Here is a 24120-nt window from a genome sequence, read left to right on the forward strand (position 1 = left end):
CTTTCAAATAACTAGTTCTTTGAGAACCTAACAATCTAGTAAACGGTACATGACCATTAAATTTCCTTTCGTCTATACGGAGAAAACTTGAATGGGCTGTGAAAATGCCGGTTTTGTGCCGGAAACAATAGCTGCTTTTGGCACCTGGAGACACACGTATTTCTTAAATAACTTGCTTAAACGAAAACTTATCATTATGGCAAACGGTATTGCTTTTACTACAGCTGACATTTCGTCGGCTTTTGAAGAGCTAGGATGATCAAAGATATTTGTAATCTACCTCCTTCCTTCCTCAAACGGCTCATCTTTTCATGAAATCTATTTTAGCAAAGACATAACTCAGAATCAACTCAGAGAAGCAGGTCACTAATGCTACTTTGGATACCAACAAAGTCGTAAGGTTAGACGACTACCACTTGCCACAGATGCTGGGTAGTGAGAAAGTAGTAAGTAATGAGGAGTCCTTCTTCTGCATCTGACTGCGTTGATCGAAACAAGCAGAAGTTTTGTTACGACTTTCACCCCTAACGATCCACACCTTGCTACGATTCATGCTACGATTTCTGGCTGTCATCCAAGACGTCCCCAATGTTTTCCTCTTTAGAATGGCGCTTTCCACGACATTATTGTAATTGCTTTCTGGAAGAGAGTACCATCACTGTATTTCCACCGATTAGCACCTAAAAGTGGAACTGTTTGGAGTTTAGGAAACCATTGACAACTTCCTTCTTTAGTATGAAGGATAGATAGGATAAAGTTTTTGGCGTTAATCAATCCGCTTGATGCGCCTCCACGTTCACTTCAATTCAGAATCATTTGAGGTTTACGAACGTGTAATTGGCCTATACAATGACTTGTGGGGGCTAGCCGATGTGTCAAGTCAGTGTTTTTATCCTCCCAGACAAGTCCGGTACCAGTATCGACCCCGGAGGGGTGAAAGGCTTGGTGAGTCTTCTTTAGTATACGGAGAAATTATGGAACCTTAGAGCTTGGAACTTGGAACCAAATGCGAAAGTGACAACAAGTTAGTGAATGATTTGATGTGTATGCCTTCTAAGCTACCTGCCGAACAAATCAAAGTTTCTCCAGATGTTCACCATGTATTCAGCATTTTGTGATAACCTTCTTGTTATATCTATGAGCATAGAAAGCATTTCAGCTGTAAACTTCTTTGTCTTCTTATCGGAGATATACTGTGATGTTTCTATTTGAAGTTGTCTACTGTTTTTTTCTATTTTCCTTACTTATTTTCTATTCCTTTTTATAGGTCGGAAATGTGTAGTGCAAATTTATTCTTAACAAAATTGCATTCAAAAAAAGTGACGTTTTATTTATGGCTACATTTGCGGAAGGATGTTGGAGAAATCGACAGTCTTCATTCGTAATCCTCAATTTCTTCAGCCTGAACAAAAAGTTTTACATTATTTGGAGAATATTTCAACAGCAAGTTCTTACTTCTTCTTCCTCGGCCAATTCGTAGTCATATTTCTTGATGACTTTTTCAAAGAGGGTGGGTGGGGGAGGCATTCCTGGGAAACAGGGGAAGGCGTTTTTCTGAAAGATCTCATTTTACGGGTGAGCAAATCGAGACGGTATCGGCTTTCGTCGACACTTACGTTTTCGTACATGGATCGCCTCTCCTTGAAGTTTCGTCGATCAATTTGTCGGTCATATTTGGACAAAATTTGTACCTTGGGCTAAAACAATGGACTCATAGTTTACGAACCGATCACGAAGTCTACTTCGGAGAGAGAATGCCGTAAAGGTGCATATTTTTTGGAAGAACCTGACCGGATGGCGGGAGTTAGTATCGCCAGAGTCGGTCACTTTGCCGCTAGCGTTTCGTGCCACTTGTCTTGAACGTTCATTCAATTCTTTTAACTAAAACTATTTCTATATGCGAGCACAAAGCCATATAAAAATGTAATTATTTCTCACGTCGTATTCCTGTCTCTCGTGTCGTTTCTCCAGGTCATACTTGTCCGCTTCGAGCTTACAAATGCGATGATGCAATTCCTTGATTTTCGCTTTAAGCTCGTCCGCTGAGATGCTCGACGCTTCGGGGATATTGTGGCGGATTCCATTCAAAAATACCTGTGAAAAGTCGGATGGATACTTGGAAATGTGTATCCTATTAATTAATATCTTATTAGCGATTCGGTAACTGTCCTTCTTTTTTGTAGTGAGAGACAATTCTTATTTAGAACTGACACGAGTCCTGGTGAACACTCGCACTAAGGCTGTTCCTACTGCGCCCTGTTACTCCGATATCACCCATTTCGCGAACCGGAGTCACCTTTGGTAATGAACTCTTTGAAGATTTCAGAAGGAGGTCCCCTTCTAATGCCTTATGACGTCACTAAGCAGAATTTGAATTGTAATTAGCTCATATTTCCATTAAATCTATCTTAACCTTCTTCGCTTCTTCTTGCTGATCCTTCGTCATACCCATTTCTTGTTTCGCCTGCACGATATTTCCAAACTTGTCATTCTTCTCCGATGTCTTCTCAGGAATAACGAAGTTTCTGAAAGTATGAGATTGTCACCTAATGATTTGCGGAATCACAGCAAATCCTACCAACCTTCCACCCTGTCCACCTCCGAAGTTCATCTGCTGTCGCTTGTTTTTCTCCTCTTCTTTCCTCTTCTTCTCCTCATCCTGACGAGCGCGTCTGTCCTCCTTGAAAAGGATTTGCTATGTAAGTTGGAAAGGAATGGGCAATCACCTACCTCCTCCTTTCTTCTACGTTCTTCATCGAGCCGTTTTCTCTCGGCCATCTCTTTTTCTTCTTGTTCTCTCTCTAGTTTTCTGCGTTCTTGTTTTTCCTTCAACATTCGAAGTTCCTCTTCTTCAGCTTCGCGTTCCTTCTTTCTTCGTTCTTCATAGTTCTCCAACTTAGCCTTGTCTTCTTCTTCATGACGTCTCTTTGCTGCCTGAAATCGGTGATGGTTCAATAGTTATTAGAAATATGAGTTTATTACGGCCACAGAATAGAATTAGAGATATAACGCCACTGTCAATCTTCTCGTTGAAGCTGTTTTTCTTCTTCTTCCTACTCTAGAACCCAACTCATCAGTGTCTTTGCAAGCACCAACGTGCACAGGCGAAAGAGGAGTGGAAAGGACAGAAACAGTCAGCAATCCTTGACTCACCAACATAGCCTTTTCAGCTTCCGTGAGCCCTTCTTCATCCTCATGGTCGACGATCTCACTGTGCCGTCTGAAGAAGACATCTGTGAGTTATTTGTGGAAATGAACAATTGCTTATAATAAAAACAACTTCCGCAGCAAATCCGATAATCTACATGATTTGTAGTTCAATTTTGTCTTAGATAAAAATTTCCTATATGGTCAGAGAAATTTCTGTCTTAGTCACTTGTTGTAACAACAACCTCGTAGTTTATTGGAAGGTGTTACAGGTATTTGCACATCACACTTTTTCGATGAGAGAGAGGTCCTGGGAAGAGATGGTAACTATTTGCAAAAGTTCAAAAAACACATATAAATGGATCTTTTGTACCAACTAAATAAAAATGGACTTTACACGCTTTGATCAATCGATTTGGAATAAAGTAGCACCTTCGACTTCCATTCAAATTAGTTGAGGATGTCATGTCAGTGTCCTAATATTTGCATAAAAGACCATCGTTAATTTACCAATCCTAGAAGTATAAACTTTTGTTTTGCCTCACGCGATATCGATCCATCGACCATGCAGATGTGGAAATTATTAAAACAGTAACCATAGGCTTTGCAACCCAAATCTGTTTACTACAACTGAGGTTTGCATTTAGGACAACTATAGCGTTTATCCTATGTGCTTGGTTGAGTTTATGCTATCGTAGGGAGTCATTGGAGTAAACGATGTTTTCTACAAGCGCCACCGCCTTCCGCCCCGTCAAAAAAAAAACACAGAAAAGCTTGACTATCTATTACCAATACTTGTAGTTGAGGTGTATTACGACTTAAAAATAGAATGCATCAGGATCCATAATTTCTTTTATTTTCATTATTTTCATTATTATTTATTTTCCATTATTTATATTAAGCACCACCATTTTTTCACTCTAATATCAGCAAGAAAGAATAGCAAGAACAAAGACGTACTTATTTATGGAAATATTCGAAAACTATGGAAAGGAAAATAGAGCATAGTCGAAGCGAGGGCGAAGGAGAAATTCTTGGCATAAATCCATCATTTCCAGCCAGCAAGTAACGCCTAACCTCATAAAAAATAGGTATAAATTGAAAAGTAAGTTTGACCCATTCTCATTCAAAATGTGTCGTTAGTTAGGAGAAAGAAGAAAACATATATCAATACCATTTATGAAAGAGTATAAAATTGTGATGGAAAGGAACTACTCAGCGATCAAATTGAGTCCCCTTGCGAAAAAAGACGGATATGACCCGTAGTGGATGGAAGAAGTAAAAAACCGATCGTACTATCTTCACCACATAGATGTTCTTTGTCTTTTTCTGCTATCCTGCCGAAGCCAATGAAGTGAGCAGACTCGAGTCGCAAACCACTCACGCGCACTTCGGTTGTAATGCGAACAAACACTGCGCAACAGCATCAAACAAAAGTTGGAACTTGGCCAGGATTGTTGAGAGAGTGATTACATGCCGTTAATTTCTTGCAAGCTTCAACGTAAAATCATGTTGCGAAAGCATCTGGCTTGAGATTTCTCAGAAAAGCTCAGGAAACATCTTTTCGTTGCCCCTATAATAACATATTTCTAGTTTTCAAAAGCAATTCCATTCGAGTTACGCGTTAGTGCGAAATTATGGTCTCTGTTGATCGAGATGAGAGAGCGAATCTGATGAAGTCAACTACATAGAAGGACCACGCGAAGAAGTACAAAAACACGTGATGGTCCGCATAACCAGAGTTATACACGGGCTCGACAACAAAAAATCTAACCTTTCTTCTATTCTCCAGGACACACCCTAATTTTTTGACAGTTGAAAGTATCCGTATTCAAACAATGTGATCATCAATTGATCACCACGGCAGATTATAGAAATCTATTGTTATATTATAGATGTGTGGCGAGAGGGTAAGGTGTAGCAGTGGAAACGAGGTTCAATGATTGACGATTCCTTGGCCAACCACGTCTTTCATACAGCAGAAACCGAGAAGTTGCTACCGGACTTGTTTGTGAGGATAAAAACTGGACCGAGTACACCAGGACCCTGTGAGTCAACGTCCAAGCCGCATACGCGTTCATACTTCAAACCTCGATTCCGAGTTGAGCTCGAACACATTGAGGCATCCTTAATGAGTTGCGTGACAAAAATACTCATCGTCTATAGGTAGTAGGAGGGACGAAAACAGAATCCATGAGGGATTCCGCGGATGTTGATCACTGATCAGTTACTTCTTGACTACTCTCAGCATTACTGTACAGACAACGCTCCTTTTCCCCCCGCTCTTGTCAAAAGTTTGTTTCGGCAATTTCTTTTATCTGGGAAACACTTTTTTGTGAATAATTCGTGACGAATGTTGCGCGTTTTGAAATTTTTGCACTTTTCACGGATCAGTTTAGGAAACCGACTTGAAATGAGAGATGAGACACATATGGATGGCTTATTTCTTTGGCTCGCATTCGGATTACATAGTTCTACGGAGAGGACCTCCACTCGCTACGCCGGTGTAGGTGAAGTGTTGCTCAAAGTCGTGTAGAAAATATCATGGGATAAAATGTTGACACTGTTTTTGTGTGAATTTTTGGAATTATCGAAATCCCTTCCAAACAACCCAATATTTTCATTGTAAACTGCGGCTTTCAAAGGAACCTCTGCATTTCCTGAGTGTTTCAGATGAAAAATGGCCCCAAGGAATAAAACAACCGGCTACTTGATGTATCTGGCGTGTACCTACCTTTCATGTTTCTCTACGACAGGTTCTTCATGTTCTTCCACCTCCTCTTCAACTTCTTCTTCATCCTGTTCCTCCTCTTCCTCTTCTTCCTCCACCTCCTCTACCTCCTCTTCTTCAGAGCTAAAAGTTATACATCTCATATTCCATCACAGAGGAAGCAAAATGAGAAAAAAAAAACAATTGTTGGAGAAAGGAAATGTGCGAGACTCACTAGACTTCCTCTTCGTCGGACATAATGTACCTGAACGAAAAAAATTTAAAGAGGTTCACCTCATAAACATAGAGAGACATAGCAAAAAAAAATAGTTGGAAATACTTTGTGACCACAAGAAATCCTAAAAAACAGCGAAGGAAAAAAACTGCAGCAAGGATAACATGACCCCGTACCACGAGCTCGGTTCGCATGCGCATCGCACATGTAAGAACTGAAGGAGGAATTTCTTAGAAAGAAAACAGTATTTTACAATTCACGAATACATCCATTCAGAAGGTGGATAATTGTTTTTTGAGATGATCAGCATGCTGTGTGTGTGTGACGTGCGGCACATCGCTGAGCATCGCGTAGGATGCGACGGCCGCTAAGCTTCAAGATATATCAAGTGTTTGCACAATGAGGACCGGAATCCGCGCTCAACGTAGGATGTCAGACTTCGCGGTGATCTCTTTCACGCTGTTTTCACTACCCCTGGATGTTACTGTACCACTTCAGGAACTCATAAACATTATCAGAAACATTTGAAGCGGTTTTGGAGGAGGTCATATCGAAAGTCCTTTCACACGTTTCCGCCGGAGATTTAGAATTGAATATCCAAGTAGAAACGTATAAAAAGAGAAAGATCATAGAATTTTGACCAGAGAGCCCAAACAGAAACAAAAACCGTTTTTCGGCGATGATATATTTCGGAAATCTCTTTTACGGGAATTCCCAATTAGTGGAGAAAGATCCTCGTTCGTCACGCAGATCTCTGTGCCACATACTCGTCAACTGACGTTGATATTTACTCGAATCTCAGCGGTGCCATCATCCTGCACTGGGTTCGATCAAAGACCCCAGCAAAGAGTGAACTATAATTTAGAAAAAACGTGGCTCTCCTTCAATTTCAATTCCACCTGCTTTCATGCTAAAACTGATGTTTAATGGGATGCAAAAAGGCGTTTTTCGTCATAAACAATGGAGAAAAAAGAAGAAAAACTGGATGAAGGAATCATTGAGTGGCCCCTCTTCCAGTATGACTACCTCAGTGAAGAGGGTGTGAAAGCTGTTGGCGACGTTCCTGTCAAAGGATCTTCAACGAAGTTGGCGACGTACCTGTCAAAGGATCTTCAGTCTGTGTTGAATGTGAGTAGAAGCCCTGAACGACAAACTTGGATCGATTGGAAATCATCAGAAAGGCTGAACCCTGATCCGATTGCAGATTGTCGCACAGTGTGCTGAACACCAGGAACGGGAACATTTTCACAAAAGGTTCCTTAAAGGCATCACCCCACGAATCTGAGGTGGTGCAGATTTCAGGTGGAGTATTCGTATACAAGATGGGAGACCACGGAGTGGGGGGTGATTCCGTCCATTTCTTCCTAATTGCCGTAAAAAACGGCCCGGAAGATACGGCTTCATTCGTTTTGGCGCACCATTTTGTACAAGAGGTTCGATTGGAGCGCGTTAGTCTTGTGCGGCGCCGCGTCTTCCGGGCCTTTTTTTACGGCAATTAGGAAGAAATGGACGGAGTCACCTCCCTCTCCGTAGAAATCAGCACCACCTCAAATTCGTGGGGTGATGCCTTTAAAAGTGGAAATAGTCTCCGAAGAAGCGCCAGAAAGTCTTGGGTTAATTAATAAGTTCTAAGCGCTCTATTTCTTCAAAAAGCAAAATGCAAAAAAGAGTATAATGTCCAGGAGCAACTTTGCTTTAATTCAAGGAGAAAGTTCCAAAAATTGTGACCATGATAAACTTATTTGTGTAAACTATGTGCACACGTTACTTTTGTGCGGCTTAAGCGTTTCTTTTATAATTTCCCCACGATTCTGCTCCGATTTCTACATAAATTGGAAAATTATCCTCCGTTTTGTGTAATGGACACTCTAGCGTAATGATCTGAAGAAAAAAGAGAAAATAAAACTAAGAAGTCAAAATAGAACTTTATCGAAGAGTGAGGAATCCTCCTTCCTACTGCAAGTTGAAAATTTCCGCAGTAGCACTTCTCCCAGACTTTCTGAAATTTTTCCAATAACTCCCAGCTGGTACTCAAACTGGCTATAAATTTCGTACTTTTCCAGTAGTGCATCGACGAACTTTTCACCATATGTTATGACAGGATGAGCGAATGATCGGATGTTGGATGAACGAGAGAAAGACAGAGAGGAACAAACCAGTGATGAATCTTCAGAACTACGTACATGTGCAGTGCTTGGTTTTGACTGCTACCGAGATGATGTTGAAAAGCAGTAGTGTAACCCTGATTCTCGTATAAGTTTGTGATTTTAAAAATTTGAAACCGAATAATACTTGGATAACAACAAATGAAATCTACTGTTTCTGCTCTGGTGTCAGAAAAAATAGATAATTTTTCTACCGGGATCAGGTCACAGCAGAATTCCGTTTTCTTTTATACTGAGTCCTCTCTTGTTCCTTGTTCCATTGTAGCTATTGTTCTGCCTATGTCATGGGCCTGACGATTTAATTATGAAAGGAAGGAATCTTGGTTTTGCTTTGCTCGTTAATAATTTCATGCCAACTTTTTTCTTCAAGCAACAAGCAGTTCAACACGGCGGATACGGTCGAAAAACTTGAAATCAGGCTGGAGCGGTTAACGTGAATATCACTCTGCAAGCGATCAAGAGCGTCGCCGAGAGAGCTGTCAGAGGTCCACTTGTAAAGTATTTCCATAGTTGTATCAAGCCATAGCCTCGGACTCGCGACTTCTTGTTTGGAGAGCCGTTCACGTTGTTCACGTTGGAGAACCTAGGAGACTCATACGGGGAGAAGCTGCTTTAGCCTAGTTCGTCGGACACCTACTGCAACTCTTCAAGTATCATTGAGCTACATAACAACGGGGTTGTATTGTCAGGTGTGCGTCAGTCACGAAATTCCAGAAAGCAGTGAGACGGGTCCAACGACGTTGGATTAGTGAGTAGGCACCAGAAAACGATAACGTGGGGTGGTGGGAGCCCCAGCGTCGAATTGATGTGCCGGTGTAAGAAACCCACAAAATGGAGCTGGACGGGTCCCACGGCGTCGAATTGGAGCGCCGGCGCTGGAATGCGACAGAGTGGTATGAGGTGGATCCCACAGCGTCGAATTTGTGTGCGGTGGTGCACCAGTGCAGCGCAGTAACTTCAAATGAATTTGTCAAGAAGCAAACGAGACGTTGCGGACAGCTTCATACCCGTGACATCTGCTTCTGTTTCGTTTCACCCTATGTATTCCTCAGCGAATCTTTTCTCCTGCACGTTCTCCTCATCAGGTTGAACGGACCCCTCCTTCAGAAATTGGAAACACACATGCAAGTGGCTGCTTAAATAGTAATTAACTTTTGAGCGATCTGACGTAGAACCTTATCTTCATCGGTACGATAACGACGTTAACATCATTTCATTTCAGCGCATCATTCTGTCTAAATTGTTGAGGAAAAGGTGGAAAACTCATATTTCGTATGATGTTTTCAAGCTTTGGCATTGGTAGAATAGTATCTAAAAAATATAGGTGCAAAATCAAATTGAATACTCTCCAAATGCAGGACTCACTAATTAGAAAAAAAAAACTATGGAGTCTTCCATCAAAGGCTAGATCTCCTAAAGAAAAGAACGAAGAAAACCTCGTTGGAAAAAACCGGATTTAATTTTACAGAAAATGCCACTACTTCAATTTTGATTGGTCACTGAAGGCGAGAGAAGCGAGCACCATAAGAAGTCTGAAGTCCGCCTCACCGCCGACCGTTCATCAAAAAGAAGTGGTAGACGGATTTTTGAAGTGATAAAGCCATAATCAGAACTGGTGTTCTGACTAGTAAAGAAAATTATGCGTGGGAACCTAACCACCGATCGGTCATCAAAAAGAAGTGGTTGGACGTTTAGACAGCATTCTTGAAGTGTAGCAGAATTAGAAGGAATCTTGATAAGTAGTGAAGAAGTGTGTCGAAGGAAGGAATCGAAAAGAGGCGTGAAAATACAGAAAACACCAGCACTTGCAGGCAAGGCACACACAAAATACTATTTGAAGTTTTTTTTTCCAAATTAAAATTTTCTGGTATTCGAAGTCACATTTGCTGCTGACTCGTTAGCCAAATCCAGCAGAATTGATTCTGGTAGTGCTTGCACGCACTCTTTTGATGAAACTCTCTTTATCGAATTGAAATCTGTCACTTCTCCAGCGTGCCTTTGGTGATTGACGATAGTATACATATGAAATCTTCATTAAAGATCTGGACACTACATCTGATTCGTCTAGTCGATGATGAAACTGTTGTTTTTCATCCCGTAGTTGGTTAATGTAATCCAAATAGTTTAAGTTCCATGCACACAAAACACAAATAGAAATCTGCTGAGCAAATACAATGCAAATGTTGGGCAAATGGAATGGGAAACGTCCTGAGGCGCGCCACATTAAGTGCTCATCAATTGTATAACAAACTCGAATAAATTATGGAATACGTTAAGTGTTTCTATACTCTCGACGTCACGATTAGTGCTGATTAGCTGCTGGTGTCTTCTCAGGTAGGACGGCGACAGAGCAATAGCTGGAAAACAAAGGATTTATTTCGATCACATGAAAAAAAAAACACGAAAAAGTTCCCATAAAATTCAGAAAAGAAAGCCCCTTGACCCGAAAAAGTCATAGAGTCATGAAGTCATAAAGCTCAATTTTCACACGTTTCTAAGTGATATCACAGGACAAATGACTAGACTATTCGAATCTTTGTGAGAATTATGCATTAATACTGACAAGAGAAAGAAGATCAAGATGAGATCCTGCAAGAAATAGGCAGGACTTACTCGCAAGGACCGCTGGAACCTTCGAAGAAACTACATGTAGCGAAGAAATGAAATGTTGATGAGAAGTAAAACCAGGAGACATAGGTGTTAAAATTAGTCGTTCATCGATTTGGAGGTTATGCCAGGCACAAAGGAAACCGACACGAACGATTCACGAAAGGATTTGCCCAGCCGCACGCCACGACACATTCATTCTTTGCGCACCTTTGATATGCCACTTTCGGACACCAACCTGAACAGCACGTGCTGTGCCATGGCGGCCATCAGCAGGAACAACACGCAGAACTGGAAGATCGCAGTCATCGAGTAATTCTGAAAGAATCGCCGGTTAATGCAGGAATCGAAGTGGACACAGCAAATCAACACTGGTAGACCATTTATTTATTTTTCTGTTTATTCATTACATGGTTATTCACACACCAGAAAGAAACGAGTATTACTTGCATACTTTACTCAGTTCAGGAAAGGAAACCGCTAATTAGTTGTTTGCTCGAGGAATCCGCTATTAGCGTTCTTGAAGATTAATGGATAAAGCTAAGGTTATTCGATCCGTCTTGGTTGCGCCAAAGCGTTCGACTTCAATCCATGAAAATCCATGACTTCAATCCATGACTTCTTATGAACACCCGCAATGACTTCTAGGAATCAGCCGATGAATCATATCACGTATACATATTTAATCCTCCCACGGACACGTCAGGCACCAATTTATTGACTCGGGGGCTGAAAGACTTGGTTGACCTAAAGAGTTTCCGAACCATCGACCGCGCACTCGCTGCGGAACCTCTTACCAGCACCCAACCGACGCCGCGACCCACAGATAAGCTACAAAAAAAACGAAACAATTGTAGTAGATTAAATCACTGGAGATTATCACGTTGCGGAGGTTGGGAAAGGTCTGAAAAATTGACTAAAATACATTAAAGATAATGTCTTATACTATATGTGCACGAAGGTCTTGGCGTATTTCAAACCTTAAAGGCATCACCCCACGAATCTGAGGTGGTACGGATTTCAGGTGGAGTATTCGAATACAGGATCGTAGATTATGGAGAGAGTGGTGATTCCGTCCATTTCTTCCTAATTGCCGCAAAAAACGGCCCGGAAGATACGGCTTAGAGCGTTCGGGCGCGCTATTTTCTACAGGGAGTTCGATTGGAGCGCACCAGTCGTGTGCACACACCGTGTCTTCCGGGCCGTTTTTTTGTGGCAATTAGGAAGAAATAGAATCACTCCTCCCTCCATAATCTACGTATAGGAACTCTCCACCTGAAATTCGCACCACCCCAGATTCGTGGACTGATGTCTTTAACGTTACATTGAAACACATCTGCGAAGTATCGCAGAAAAACCAGTAAGACATTTTGCGAGGAGAAAAAAAGATGTGCTCGCTGGCACAAAGGAGAATAAGCGTTAGAGAGTGCTGAGCACAAGATGAAGAAGATTTCTGGAAGTATGGCGTGGCATGATGATATGGCTAAAATAATGGAATCTGTGTACTTGTTGGTCCTTCTTGAAAAAAAATTTTTACGGAAAAAAGCTAGACTAGGCTCATGAGGTGCGTTGGATCTCCCTACACTTTAAGGCTACAATGAGGTTTGCAATGTAACTCCACTAGTTTACTTCTCGTTTTCGAAAACGAATGTGGAGCAGCCGGAATTTTCACAACAACAAATGAATTGAGAATCTTGAATCTTCCTAGGCAGAATTTTCAACATTTTCACTGAGTAAGGAAATGACGTGGTGAGCGTTTTTTTTTTCAATGTGAAAATCACACATGGAAGTAAACCGAATCGCTTACCCTACAGGAAAGTTCTATTCCAATTTCTTAATTCCATTAACTCTTATTTTTTCGTGTCGTTAAAGAGTAGTTTCAAAATAGAGCATTTTCGAGACCGTTGGTTCTTTGAATTTACCGAGATGATAAGGCCGCTGAAACAGATATTGCTGCTATAGATAGAGATGAAGCGCACCGCTCGAAAATGGCGCTTCTCGTTTTTCTCCGCGCCTCAAAATTGAAAATTTTGGCCTCAAAAACGGAACACATTTAGCTGGGCCCAATTGTACTATTTTTGAATCAAATTTTCTGAATGAATTGGACTTTCCAAACCTTACTCGGTTCCTTCTATCCTCCATGCACACCACAAATCTCACAAGCTGTTTAAGTGGCCTTGCTGCCTTCATTGCAAAAAAAAAAAGACCTGAAGGTGTCGAAAACGCTCGATTTTGTCAACTCGACACTCTACTTTAATGAGGTAAAAAAGCGGGAGTCGATGAAAAAAACTGAAGAAAGGAACACGACCTTCGCTCAGAAAAATTCTCTAATGATATAAAACATTTTGCCAATAGTTTTTGTTTCTATGTGCATTTTTCACTTCGAAATAAAAACACGAATTCACGAGTTATTCTTCAACTCAATAGTTCAGTTACCGTTTACACACATGAAGTTATAATTTCTACGAAATTATGAAGAATGACAGCTGGACGTCAAAACCGCGGGAAACAGGACGCTACAATAACGCGAAATAGAACTGAAAGCAACGAAATCGAATTGAAATGACAGTTCAATTGAACCATCCTGTGCTCATTTTACGTTTTATAACAAAAAGTAGTGAAGGAGAAGTATATAGGTTCCAGAAGCAAATCGGGAGGTTGGAAGGAATACTCCCCCACTTTTTTCGAAGACAAGAAACCAGGAAAAGACCAGGAAATAAAACTAATGGAAATATTTCATAAATGAACCACTATAAGCGCTTTCTATGAAACTGGTCTGAGGTTTTTCTTCATTGTTTAACATTTCTTTCCAAGAAGTTTCCGAAGAACTGGCAGATAGAGACATTTCCACCAATATTTCAACTATTTCTGGCAGTTGCACCGTGTAGAATTCGACGATACTTTTCTCAGACTTGTGCTCATTTTCATAAACAATGCATGTGTAAACAGGATAGACGTTCACAAAAGAAACAAACGACAGGGAAGTGGTAGCGCATTGGAGCGTAAGCGTGAATCGATGTGACAATTCTTTTTTTGCGAAACCAAACGGTGCTCAAACGAAAAAAGAACACCGCAACGGACCCGTACCTGCCATAAAATGAAGATCACAATCAGGTTTAATGGGACCCGGAAGAGATTTATAGTGGTTGAGCGAGTTTCTTCCGGTATATGTGTACCTCGAAGGAAACCCATCGCTGGCCAGAAGATGCCGACACAGACCTGCATTCAAAAAAAAATGTCTCTTAGGAGTGAACATCACCTCATGGTATTATCTGCCATGTAGATCAATAAAGCCAGTATATATTTCTATGCCATCAGGACTGTTACTTGAACTGTAACCACCACAAGTCATTCATTTCCACTTTTCAATTTCTGCTCCCCACCACATCTAACGATTCTTAGTTCATTTTCATCTTTATTTGCGTATTGATTTCTTATGAGTTGAACACGAGGTTATTAATTGATTTCATCGGCCAACGTTTCGTTAGATCACCTTCCTTGGAGTCTTAAATGGCCGATTTACAATCTATTAATCAATTTACAACCTAAGAGATCAAATCTCATCACAACTATACAGCCAAACTTCAAGGCTACTTTAACGACCACTAACGCTATGTTACTGGTCGAAAACACTCGACTCGATTCGACCCGACTGGCTGGTCGACCACACTAAAGTGCTCACCTTGAATTGACGACGAGTCCAGTTGCAACCGCTGATTAGTTGATTACGACGGCAAATGATTCGAATGTCTCATTCGATTCGGAAGATCCAGTCAGATCAGAAGTTATGCCGCGAGTTCCAACGTAATCGAGAAACCTTCTTCTTCGCGATTCATTTTAGGGTTTGAAAAGGAAGGCTTACGGTTTGTCTGTATAGTCGTGGAGATATTTGGTTGTTTAGACTGTAAATGAAATCGCCCATTTCAAGCTCCGAATAAATCGATTTGCCGAAACATTAGCCAATAAAATCAGTTAACAACCTCGTGTGCAACTCATAAAAAATCATAATAAAATTTCGACTGCTTTGCAATTTAATTTTCATTTATATGTCTGGTTCTTACCTCAAAAACAAGGAACGCAGCAAATATAGCTTCGGCATTGGTCGGGATCACGACTGGGATAGCGAGACATATTGCTGAGACCAGTAGAACGTATCTGAAGAAACGATTTTGTCATTTCAAGGTGTCGTGCGAAGATCATTTCGAAAGTACGAGTTTTGTGGAGTTCAGGGGTTTTATCAATATTTGAAATTATTCGTAATCAGCTTTGCTTTTTTTGGTACTTTTGAATTTTTGATACGATTTGGATGTCGACGATCTCTCCATAAACTGAGACCTTTCATCTCGAAACGTTTACCCTTCTGATCAGGTTCATCAACGATGAATCCATGAAAGTTCATGCTTGATCTGGGGTAAAAGTACTCCTTGCGACTACAAGATGCAATTGACACAACGCAGGATAGAGATCAGAAGTATAAAATCGTTAAATCATAATGAAAGCGCCAAAAAATTAGCAGCAAAAGACACATAAGCGAAATACGAACCGCATAAAGTCTTCTGGACGTTTTCTCCTCTCTAAAAGCTTGAAAAGTGAGGAGCCGATCATAGTTGCCACCATGAATCCGGCAAAAATGTAACCATGTGGAATGGTTTCAGGGGAGGCCTAAAATAGGAGCCGCAGTTGTTTTTTTGTTCAAAATTATCTTTTTTTCTTGGTCTAAACCTAATCACAAAGAGTACAGTTTACTCCTCACTTCTTTTATACAGAAAAATTAAAAATGTTAGTTCACCTGTGAAAGAGCGGGGGTCCATTCGAGCACAAATGTGTACATGGAACCTTCAAACAATGATTGCACTAGTCCCAGACAAAGTACATCCACGTCTAAAGATGAAAATTCTGAACCCCGACCACAATATTTGTGCTTTAGTCTCAACGTGGGCGTGCATTGTCGCATCATGAATGGCGAAAATGTCTTACTCGTTCTTATGGTGTGAATGGCTTTTTTAAATGTTTCCTGAACTGCTGCTTTTTCATCTCCGTAATTTTCTGGCCATGTGTAGAAAACCAATACACACATTACTGCCAGAACGATGAATGACAGGTCAAAAGGAGCACTGCAAAAGAGCAGGTGTGAAAATCTCAGGAAAAAGGAATCGTAACAAAAAAAGGATCAAAAAGAATCCCAATGATCAAAAAGTCCTACGAAACAACAAAGATCCGACAAAAGAAGTGTAGGACCTACACGTATCCAAATGCGTCTGCAACCAGTTGCGCGGCAACTCCGGAAAGGATGGCGACCAGCGAGTTCCCAAGAGCAGCATGAGAGAATACGGTGCCAAGGAGATTTTCCGAGAATCCTCGCTGAAGAACTTTCAGTCATCTGCAGCTTTTCTTCCCTTTCCGTACGCTAAAACAACGAAAACCAAGCAGCAATAAATCTCACCTTGTTGTGTTCGTAAACCACCCAACTTTCGAAAGCCGAGTAGAGAATGCTCGTAGCTATCCCTCCAAGGAACCGTCCAATCATCAGGATTGCCATGTTGGGGAAATGTTTCGTGACGCATGCTAATCCGTAAAGAATCCCATAGATGAGACAGTTGTTACGACGCCCACTGAAAATATGGAGAAGAAATTCTGGAAACTATTGATATTTACAAATGGCTGAGGTGAATACTCACAACTTATCTGCGAATGATCCAATAAAAGTTCCAAATAATAGACTGGAACCGAAGCCAGCGATGAAAAGCACCTCGATCTGGTGTTTGGACATTCCATAAGACTGATACAAAGCGTACACATGAGGTCCTTGTAGCCAGTCGCCCGCTGAACTTGAACTCAATTAAAACAGCTTGATTTAGACTTCTTCCTCAGAAGAAAAAGCTGTTGATCTCTTAATCCGTACATTTCTACAAGAGCTGAGCACCATAATCACTCTGTCCACCTGAGTTAGCGGAATTACTCTTATTTTCACGCTTGAATCATGCTTGCTTATACATACAAGCAGATCACAGAGAGAAATCTGTTTATAAAGGAAATGTCGCAATAGCCTACTTGCGAATCATTGATAGGAATCATAGACCTTGAAAAGCAATAATTTACTGGAAGTTCTTATCCAGAAAGGTTGAGATCTTATTTCTTTTGGTAGTTCCGCAAATAAAAGAACTCTCACGCGGTTCTTCGTTAAAGGCATCACCCCACGAATCTGAGGTGGTACGGATTTCAGGTGGAGTATTCGTATACGCGATCGTAGATTATGGAGAGGTGGATGATTCCGTCCATTTCCTGCTAATTGCCGCAAAAAACGGCCCAGAAGATACGGCTTCGAGCGTTCCGGCGCGCTGTCTTCTACAAGGAGTTCGACTGGAGCGCACCAGTCGTGTGCACACGCCGTATCTTGCGGGCCGTTTTTTTACGGCAATTAAGAAGAAATGGACGGAATCACCCACCTCTCCATAATCTACGATCCCGTATACGAATACTCCACCTGAAATCCGTACCACCTCAGATTCGTGGGGTGATGCCTTTAACCTACAGAGATGGCCGGCGTAGTCTGATTGGTACCTGCCCACGATGATGGCTCTGCGTGGACCTAATGCAACCAGACAGCTGAGTATATGCTCCGGGTATGTACGGGGTATTTAACTCGCAACGTTAATGGCCGAATTTACCCAAAGTTATCCTGAGCAGAATCTAGTAACAACTTTCCGTTTCGTTAGGTTGAAGAGCCGGATTCTGTCGACTTGAGGTGCTTGTGTCACTCGGTGTCGATAAACAGTTCACGCTAGGAACCAGGTATCGCAGGGCATGGAGCAGTGACGAATGGTTGGATGATCGGAATCTCGCAGTAGAGCGAGAAGGGGGGCCGAGCTCAAGGATGACATTCCTTGGCAAAATGCGGGTAACCTCGTCAGCAGATAATATCAAGCCCGCCAAATATATGCATATATAGTGCAAAATTGGGAGTATTTTATAATTATATGTCATAGACAGGGCGGGTGTGATGTAGCGGTTAGAGGTTCCGCTTCCTGCACGATCGATCGGAGGTTCGAATCCGCCCTAGTGCTCACCAAGCCTTTCATCCCTCCGGGGTCTGGTACCAGGCTTGTCTGGGAGGATAAAAGCACTGACTTGACACATCGGCTAGCCACCGCAAGTCATTGTGTAGGCCAGATACACGTTAGTGAACCTCAAACGATTCTGAATTGAAGTGAACGTGGAGGCGCATCCCAAGCGGATTGATCAACGCCAGAAACTTTATCCTTTTATGTCATAGACTATATAATATAATTACATTGAAGGAAATACTCGAAAGAAATGATGATGTAAAACTAATAGGTTCCAAAAAAGGAAAATAAGCAGAAAAATCGAATATAAAAAATCATCATTGGCAGAGACTCACTCCGGCCACTTTTTGTCTCGACTTTTTAAGTAAATTACAGGGAAAACAAGTGGTCGCCCCATCATGGGAGAACGTTAAGATGTGGATCCGAAGTAGAACAGCTACATGCTGATGAAAAACTACTTCTAATCGAGATCAGTCAGTTTTTTCTTCGTTTTCTCACACTGCTTACTCATTAATCCATAAACAGTTCGCTCACTCTGGTGGTTCTTTGGTGCAATACCGTTTCCACAAGATGACATGTACAGATAACACCACAAAAAGTTCTTTATAAGGCACGTTAATGCGCACGACAAGGAATCATGACGTCCAGTTGCGAATACAAAGTTAATTAATATTTATTTGTCATTTTAATTATCGTTAGTACCAACTATTTCTCCTTTTACCATGATTAATTTTCATTTAATATACATGTGCGTGCAAACACAAGCTCAGTAAGACACATTCAGTTAAATTCAGTTAAAGCACGCAGCGGTCCTCTTTTTGTTAAAACTACATATGAATTTCAAATTATTTTTTTACGAATAGAGATGAAACAGACTTTGTGGGTGCATTTATTCACGCATTCATGCATTTCAGAACAGTTTCTATCCTTCATATTTTCCCCCAAACAGTAACCGATGTAAAAAGCAAAAAAAGGAGACTGTTGTTCCTTGAAAGGAATAAAATGGCTTTGCTTTTGGAAAAATGTCGAATTGTTTAGAAGCCTCAGTCGTCAAGTGAGGAAGGACTTTTCCAAAAGCTCTATTCTTCGATCCTCACACCCCTCCACACACTAACGATTCTGATCCATAAGGGCGAGCAGAACAATAGGAATAAAAGTATTTTTCCGGACCTGGGCATTGTGATCAATATAATTTCATCCTGTGTCCACAGATGAAAAAAAACTCCCTCAGCTCAAATGTCGAAAAAGGAAAACATCTGTATCAACAATTTTGCGGGTTTTGATCTACGGGGTCATATGCGGGTCGTATCCTAATTAGCATTAGCGGAGCGATTTCATCACGCGGAGGTCCGCTAATATCACGGCAACGCGACTACCTAGGTAAGCACAACGTTTTGGACTCTTTTGGTTTCTATTTTGGATGTAGCATTTTATGGAATGACTATGACTTGTTCTGGATGAGGCATTTGAGAGGATATATCACAAATGATCTGACTTTCCAGGCTCTGTCGAAGGCGACGACGCCGAAACGTTAGCCGTAATAGAAGTTTGTCAAGAATCTTGGCTGTTGCAAAATTGGGCTATCGGCAAGGTAAACATCGTTATCATTCCGCCAATTCTTGTTTATGTCTTCTGCAATCAAATTACGAAGAAGAACCGTATTTGAGCAGAGTCCACTTGATGGTATTTCTCAAACAAAAGTCACTTCGACGAGTCATTCAAGTCGTTTACCATCTGGATACTGTACGAGAACCGGTAGCTGGAAAATGTAATTGCAGTTTGACAAGTAAAAGAAGAACCGACATCACGTCCCATTAACCGCAAACAACGTCAGAATGAGATTAGACGAGAACAATTCGAAAGGTGAATCTAGGCGGAGCAAGGGCGGCCGAACACCTGGTACATGATTTATGTAGAGATGATTTCATCCTCTCCTGCTCAAAAATATGGAATTTTATGTTCCAATAGTATACAATGAGAATTTTCCTCGAACCCTCCACACAAAATCAAATGCGACTGAAGCTCATCAAATGACAAAATATCCCTCATACAGACATTGAAAGGATAAAGGATAAAGTCTCCATCGTCAATCCCTTTGGGGTGAGTCAATGGGATCACTTCAATGCAGAATTATTTGGCCTCTTAGCCTTCACAACCGACTTATCAATCCACTGTTTTCTATCCTCCCAGACAAGTCTGCTACCAATCTGTCGCCGAGGGGATGAAGAGCTTGGTTGGGTTTGGGACGGTGCCGAACCATAGGTCGATCATGCGGCCACATCGGACCTCTTACCGACTGCGCTACACCTGCTCGAATGCTACAAATGCGAATAACTATTTATATTGAATACTCGAACGTATTATATTTGTATGATTACGAAATAATCGCGGATGACACAACCTAAAAATTTCATGATAGTTCCGTTTTTGAACGGATGGTGAACATGAATACTTAGTCACCTCCCGTAAGCGTATGTATTAAATGGGATCCTAGTGAGACGGCAACACATTTTCTTCCTGATAATCATTAAAACGCCGGAAAATCGCATAAAAACAACTGAAAAACAGCCACCATTTTTCAATCCCTAGCAATCAAAGAAAACCTCTCTTGGTAGGTCAATCCTGCTTTCTGCACGGTGACTTTGAAGCCAGTCAATTGCTGTTCCTATCTGTAGCGAGAATGACCGTGCATTCTACAACCCTTAGTCATACCATTTGAAAAGAGGTCTTGATTTGATTCATCCATTTTCCATTCATTTCATTCATTCATTTTTCCATTTCATTCCTTCATTTTTCCATCTTGATTTAATGCTGCCTTAACGAAAACTACAAAACTATGTTCGCACAACCACTGTTTCCGCATCTTGCCTTCTGCTATAAAAAAACTTCAAAAGAAACATCTAAATCTTTGGCAAATGTTCGAGAAGAATATTAAAAAAAGAAAGAAATTCGACGATTGCAGAGAACGAACGAAAGTTACTGCAACACACGACTTTAAATACATTATCATGCTGCTAAGAATACAACGATGAAGTCTTACCAAACTCTTTTCAAAGTTGAAATTAATTGTAACCTAAAATCCCATAGATAAGTCCGCTTGACAAAGAAAGCCCTATCAGTATCAACATCACTATCAATAAATTTTTTAACTTAGTTGTTTCAGATATAATGTTTTGTTGATTAAAATAAAAAAAAACTCGTTAGAAAACCGCTGTCAAACAAAAAGGCGGGGATAACAAAAAAGGATATCTCTTTCCGCAAAAATAAAAGCGGACTTATCCACGAGATTTTAAGGTAATTGAATATCTTGACCCCTTTCCTCACTATTCAGTTTCAGGAAACGCGAAAATGTGATTCGAAAGAAATCAAGAAAGAAAGTGGTTATAGTTTTGCATTTCAACTTTCTCTAATATTGATTGTTCCCCTATTAAAACGTTCTGGGGCAAGACGGATCCTGGAAACAGCGAAGCGATTGTGATCTCATTCCATATCGAGAAATCTACGTTGTCTCCAAAGAACCGTAAAGCAAGGATAAGGATTGTATTCAACATTCAAATGAAAATTGGAGAAACTGCTTGCAAAAACTACAATTAGATTCCCCAATGAAATCAAGAAAATAGCGAGTGGAATGATCAAACAATGTGCTAAACTGATCCTCTCACTATTCAGCGAATCAATCAAGGAAAATCAAATAGCGAACAAAATAAAGTCGAAGAATTAAACTCAAGCTATAACCTACTCATAATGCGCTATTTAATTTAGAGCAAAATGTAAGTTCTTATTGTGAGCTCCGTTTAAAAATGAACGAAGACGTTATTTCTCGAAGATCACCCCAAAAAGGATTGACCCACGCTAGGACTTTGTCCATCTGCTTGATGTCTTCAAAACTCAAGGTAGAGTTGCATCTACGGAACATATACAGCAAGAATCCATTACAGGCAATGCTGATAAGGATCCTACTTATTTGTAAACGAAGACTGTAAATAATCAGTCAATCAATCAAATTTCATTAACACGTCCTTATCGAAATCATCAAATGTTGGCCCAACGAATTGTCTGCTATAAGCAAACATTTGCTTATCTTGCTGCTATGAATCTCTGCAGTTGCCCCAAAATGAATTATTCAAATAGTGCCATTTTTTCCTTTTTCTGCTCACAAATTCTCTGATTTTTCATCTCTTCTCATCACCAGAATTAGTAATGGTAAGTCATGTACACTTTAATCTACCGAAAACTGTATATGCGAAGCAAGGATACGATCTTCAAATGACTTCATGACTCGGCCGATATTCAACACGAAAATCGATTTTATCTTCACCGGTGAAGGATCGTTGCTGAACCTTCTCCTTTTCTTCAACTAGCCTCCGACCAAAGACTACTTCAATGAAGTCTTTTATCTTGCGGATTCCCTTGATGAGTACAGAACGAGAGGACGACCTAGGAGAGGTGAGCGGACCCGGATTCGGATCCCACCATCTACAACCCCATCCCTAGCTTTTCCTGCGGATTCCCTCACCGCGTCAAATTCCTGGTATGCTGCACTACTTTAACAACTAATTATGCAAGCTACATACACGTCGTATGCTGCCTTTAAGCGTGGAATCCAACTGGAATTCAATGCAATGCAGTTGCTGGAAAACAATTCAAGAAATTTGAGTGTATATTGTTCTTAAATTCATTTCATTTTCATTCAGGTCGCAGAAATTACAAAAATTAAAAATTACATTGTCGTGAGATTCAGACGCAGATAAATGAATAGTATCCATTAAATGGAAAACAGGTGCACCCTTGACGCCTTTCAGCCTAATTGCCTCCTTAAGTGACGGCAATTGAAAAAGGCAAAAAGAAACAATTTCATATGAAGCCCTAAAAGTTAGCGTTTGCAGAAGAGCGAAAAATTTTACTCATCATCGCAATGGTGCAGATTTCAGGTGGACAGTTCCAATGCGGAGTCGTGGATTATGGAGAGGATGGTGATTTCGTCCATTTCTTCCTAACTGGCGTAAAAAACGGCCCGAAAGATGCAGCGCCGCACCAGGCTGGCGCGCTCCTGTCCAACTCGTTATGGAAAACAGCGCGCCGAATCGGTCGAAACCGTATCTTACGGATCGTTTTTTACAGCAGTTAGGAGTAAATGGACGGAATCACCCTTCTCTCCATAATCTACGACTCCGTATAGGCATAACCCACCTGAAACCCGCAATACCCCAGATTCGTGGGTGATGCCTTTAAAGGAGCTGGTAATCAAAAAATATTTTGAATGAAAATTGACCTGAGATGAGGATATGACGAATTGTGCCCCGCAGAATGAGCAAAAACAGTGGAGATGGTTGTTAGTTTTTCTGGGATCCATTTTTTAAACTTTCAAAACTTCCACCTTGACACGAATCATCGAAAATGACGATCGTTTTGTGGTAGTTTTGTATGGGCAAGAAATCGTAAAATTTACTTGCATTGCCCTTATACTAGGGCTACGCGAATTCAGAGAACTCGTAACGCTCTAATTCTATTTGATCTGTTGAAGGGAGAAGGAAAAACATTCAAGACGCTTGTTGTAGACTTCATCACAGTCTGCAGTTGCGGAATAGTTTTTCTGACATTAATTCACACCTTCTCTATGTGAACGGTAACTTCATCGAAGTACCAGGCGAAGAAGAAGGAGAGCAACTTCAGGTCGTAAATTGCTACACATATAAAAAAACAAGCAAGTTTCTAGTTTTCCCACTTCGAACTCTTAAAAATTCCCACATGGTTAGTTTTTACTATGCGAAGCTGTAGCGGCATGCACTTGTTGATGGTTTAACTAACGATGAGCGTGACCCGCTCTCCCTATTCCAGAAACGATCAGGCGAAACGAACACATGCTGTTCACATGTGCACGAGCTTTGCCACCGCCACAGTGACCAACAAAAATTGTAAACAATTGTAGTTTTGCGTTATCAGAGAGAACAAACATGGGGCGAACTCACCCGCAGCCAACAGGTAGACAGTGAGGTAAGTGACCTGAAACGACCTAAAGTTCGGATCCTCATTCGACTCGACCGCCGTTCGAGTGTAGTAGTAGAGGATAGCGCAAACGACGCATAGTGCGTAGAAGCCTATGACGAACATGTTGCGCAGCTGTCGCAGACGAGGACGAGCGTGCAGTCCGTTATGGACGCCACGCAGACAGTCACTCTCCGATCACGCTCC

General features: G+C 41.0%; 3 protein-coding genes across 4 annotated transcripts; 1 reads left to right on the forward strand and 2 right to left on the reverse strand.

Annotated features, from left to right (window-relative positions):
* Positions 1-1375: 1375 nt before the first annotated feature.
* On the reverse strand, positions 1376-7335 carry RB195_002643 (uncharacterized protein; the record flags this gene model as incomplete). Of its 2 annotated transcripts, XM_064199999.1 has the most annotated exons (13): positions 1376-1402; positions 1456-1554; positions 1617-1697; positions 1792-1881; positions 1939-2094; positions 2414-2525; positions 2583-2680; positions 2731-2934; positions 3154-3220; positions 5882-6001; positions 6093-6122; positions 7119-7190; positions 7247-7335. In XM_064199999.1, 13 exons carry the CDS (start codon positions 7333-7335, stop codon positions 1376-1378), a joined length of 1245 nt encoding a protein of 414 aa, XP_064055879.1. The 2 variants fall into 2 exon arrangements, with proteins under 2 accessions (XP_064055879.1, XP_064055880.1); XM_064199998.1 differs by lacking the exons at positions 7119-7190; positions 7247-7335 and having other exon boundaries at positions 6093-6115.
* On the forward strand, positions 7053-7316 carry RB195_002644 (uncharacterized protein; the record flags this gene model as incomplete). The annotated part of the gene is made up of 1 exon (XM_064200000.1): positions 7053-7316. One exon carries the CDS (start codon positions 7053-7055, stop codon positions 7314-7316), a length of 264 nt encoding a protein of 87 aa, XP_064055881.1.
* A 3224-nt stretch (positions 7336-10559) lies between the features above and the next one.
* RB195_002645 (uncharacterized protein) lies at positions 10560-24039 on the reverse strand (the record flags this gene model as incomplete). The annotated part of the gene is made up of 11 exons (XM_064200001.1): positions 10560-10614; positions 11103-11182; positions 13952-14083; positions 14926-15019; positions 15408-15526; positions 15654-15745; positions 15842-15978; positions 16107-16225; positions 16308-16476; positions 16543-16687; positions 23898-24039. The coding sequence occupies 11 exons, from the start codon at positions 24037-24039 to the stop codon at positions 10560-10562; spliced, it is 1284 nt and encodes a 427-aa protein (XP_064055882.1).
* Between the last annotated feature and the right edge of the window lie 81 nt (positions 24040-24120).

This window comes from Necator americanus, chromosome IV (genome assembly GCF_031761385.1).
Source record: "Necator americanus strain Aroian chromosome IV, whole genome shotgun sequence".
Taxonomy (NCBI): domain Eukaryota; kingdom Metazoa; phylum Nematoda; class Chromadorea; order Rhabditida; family Ancylostomatidae; genus Necator; species Necator americanus.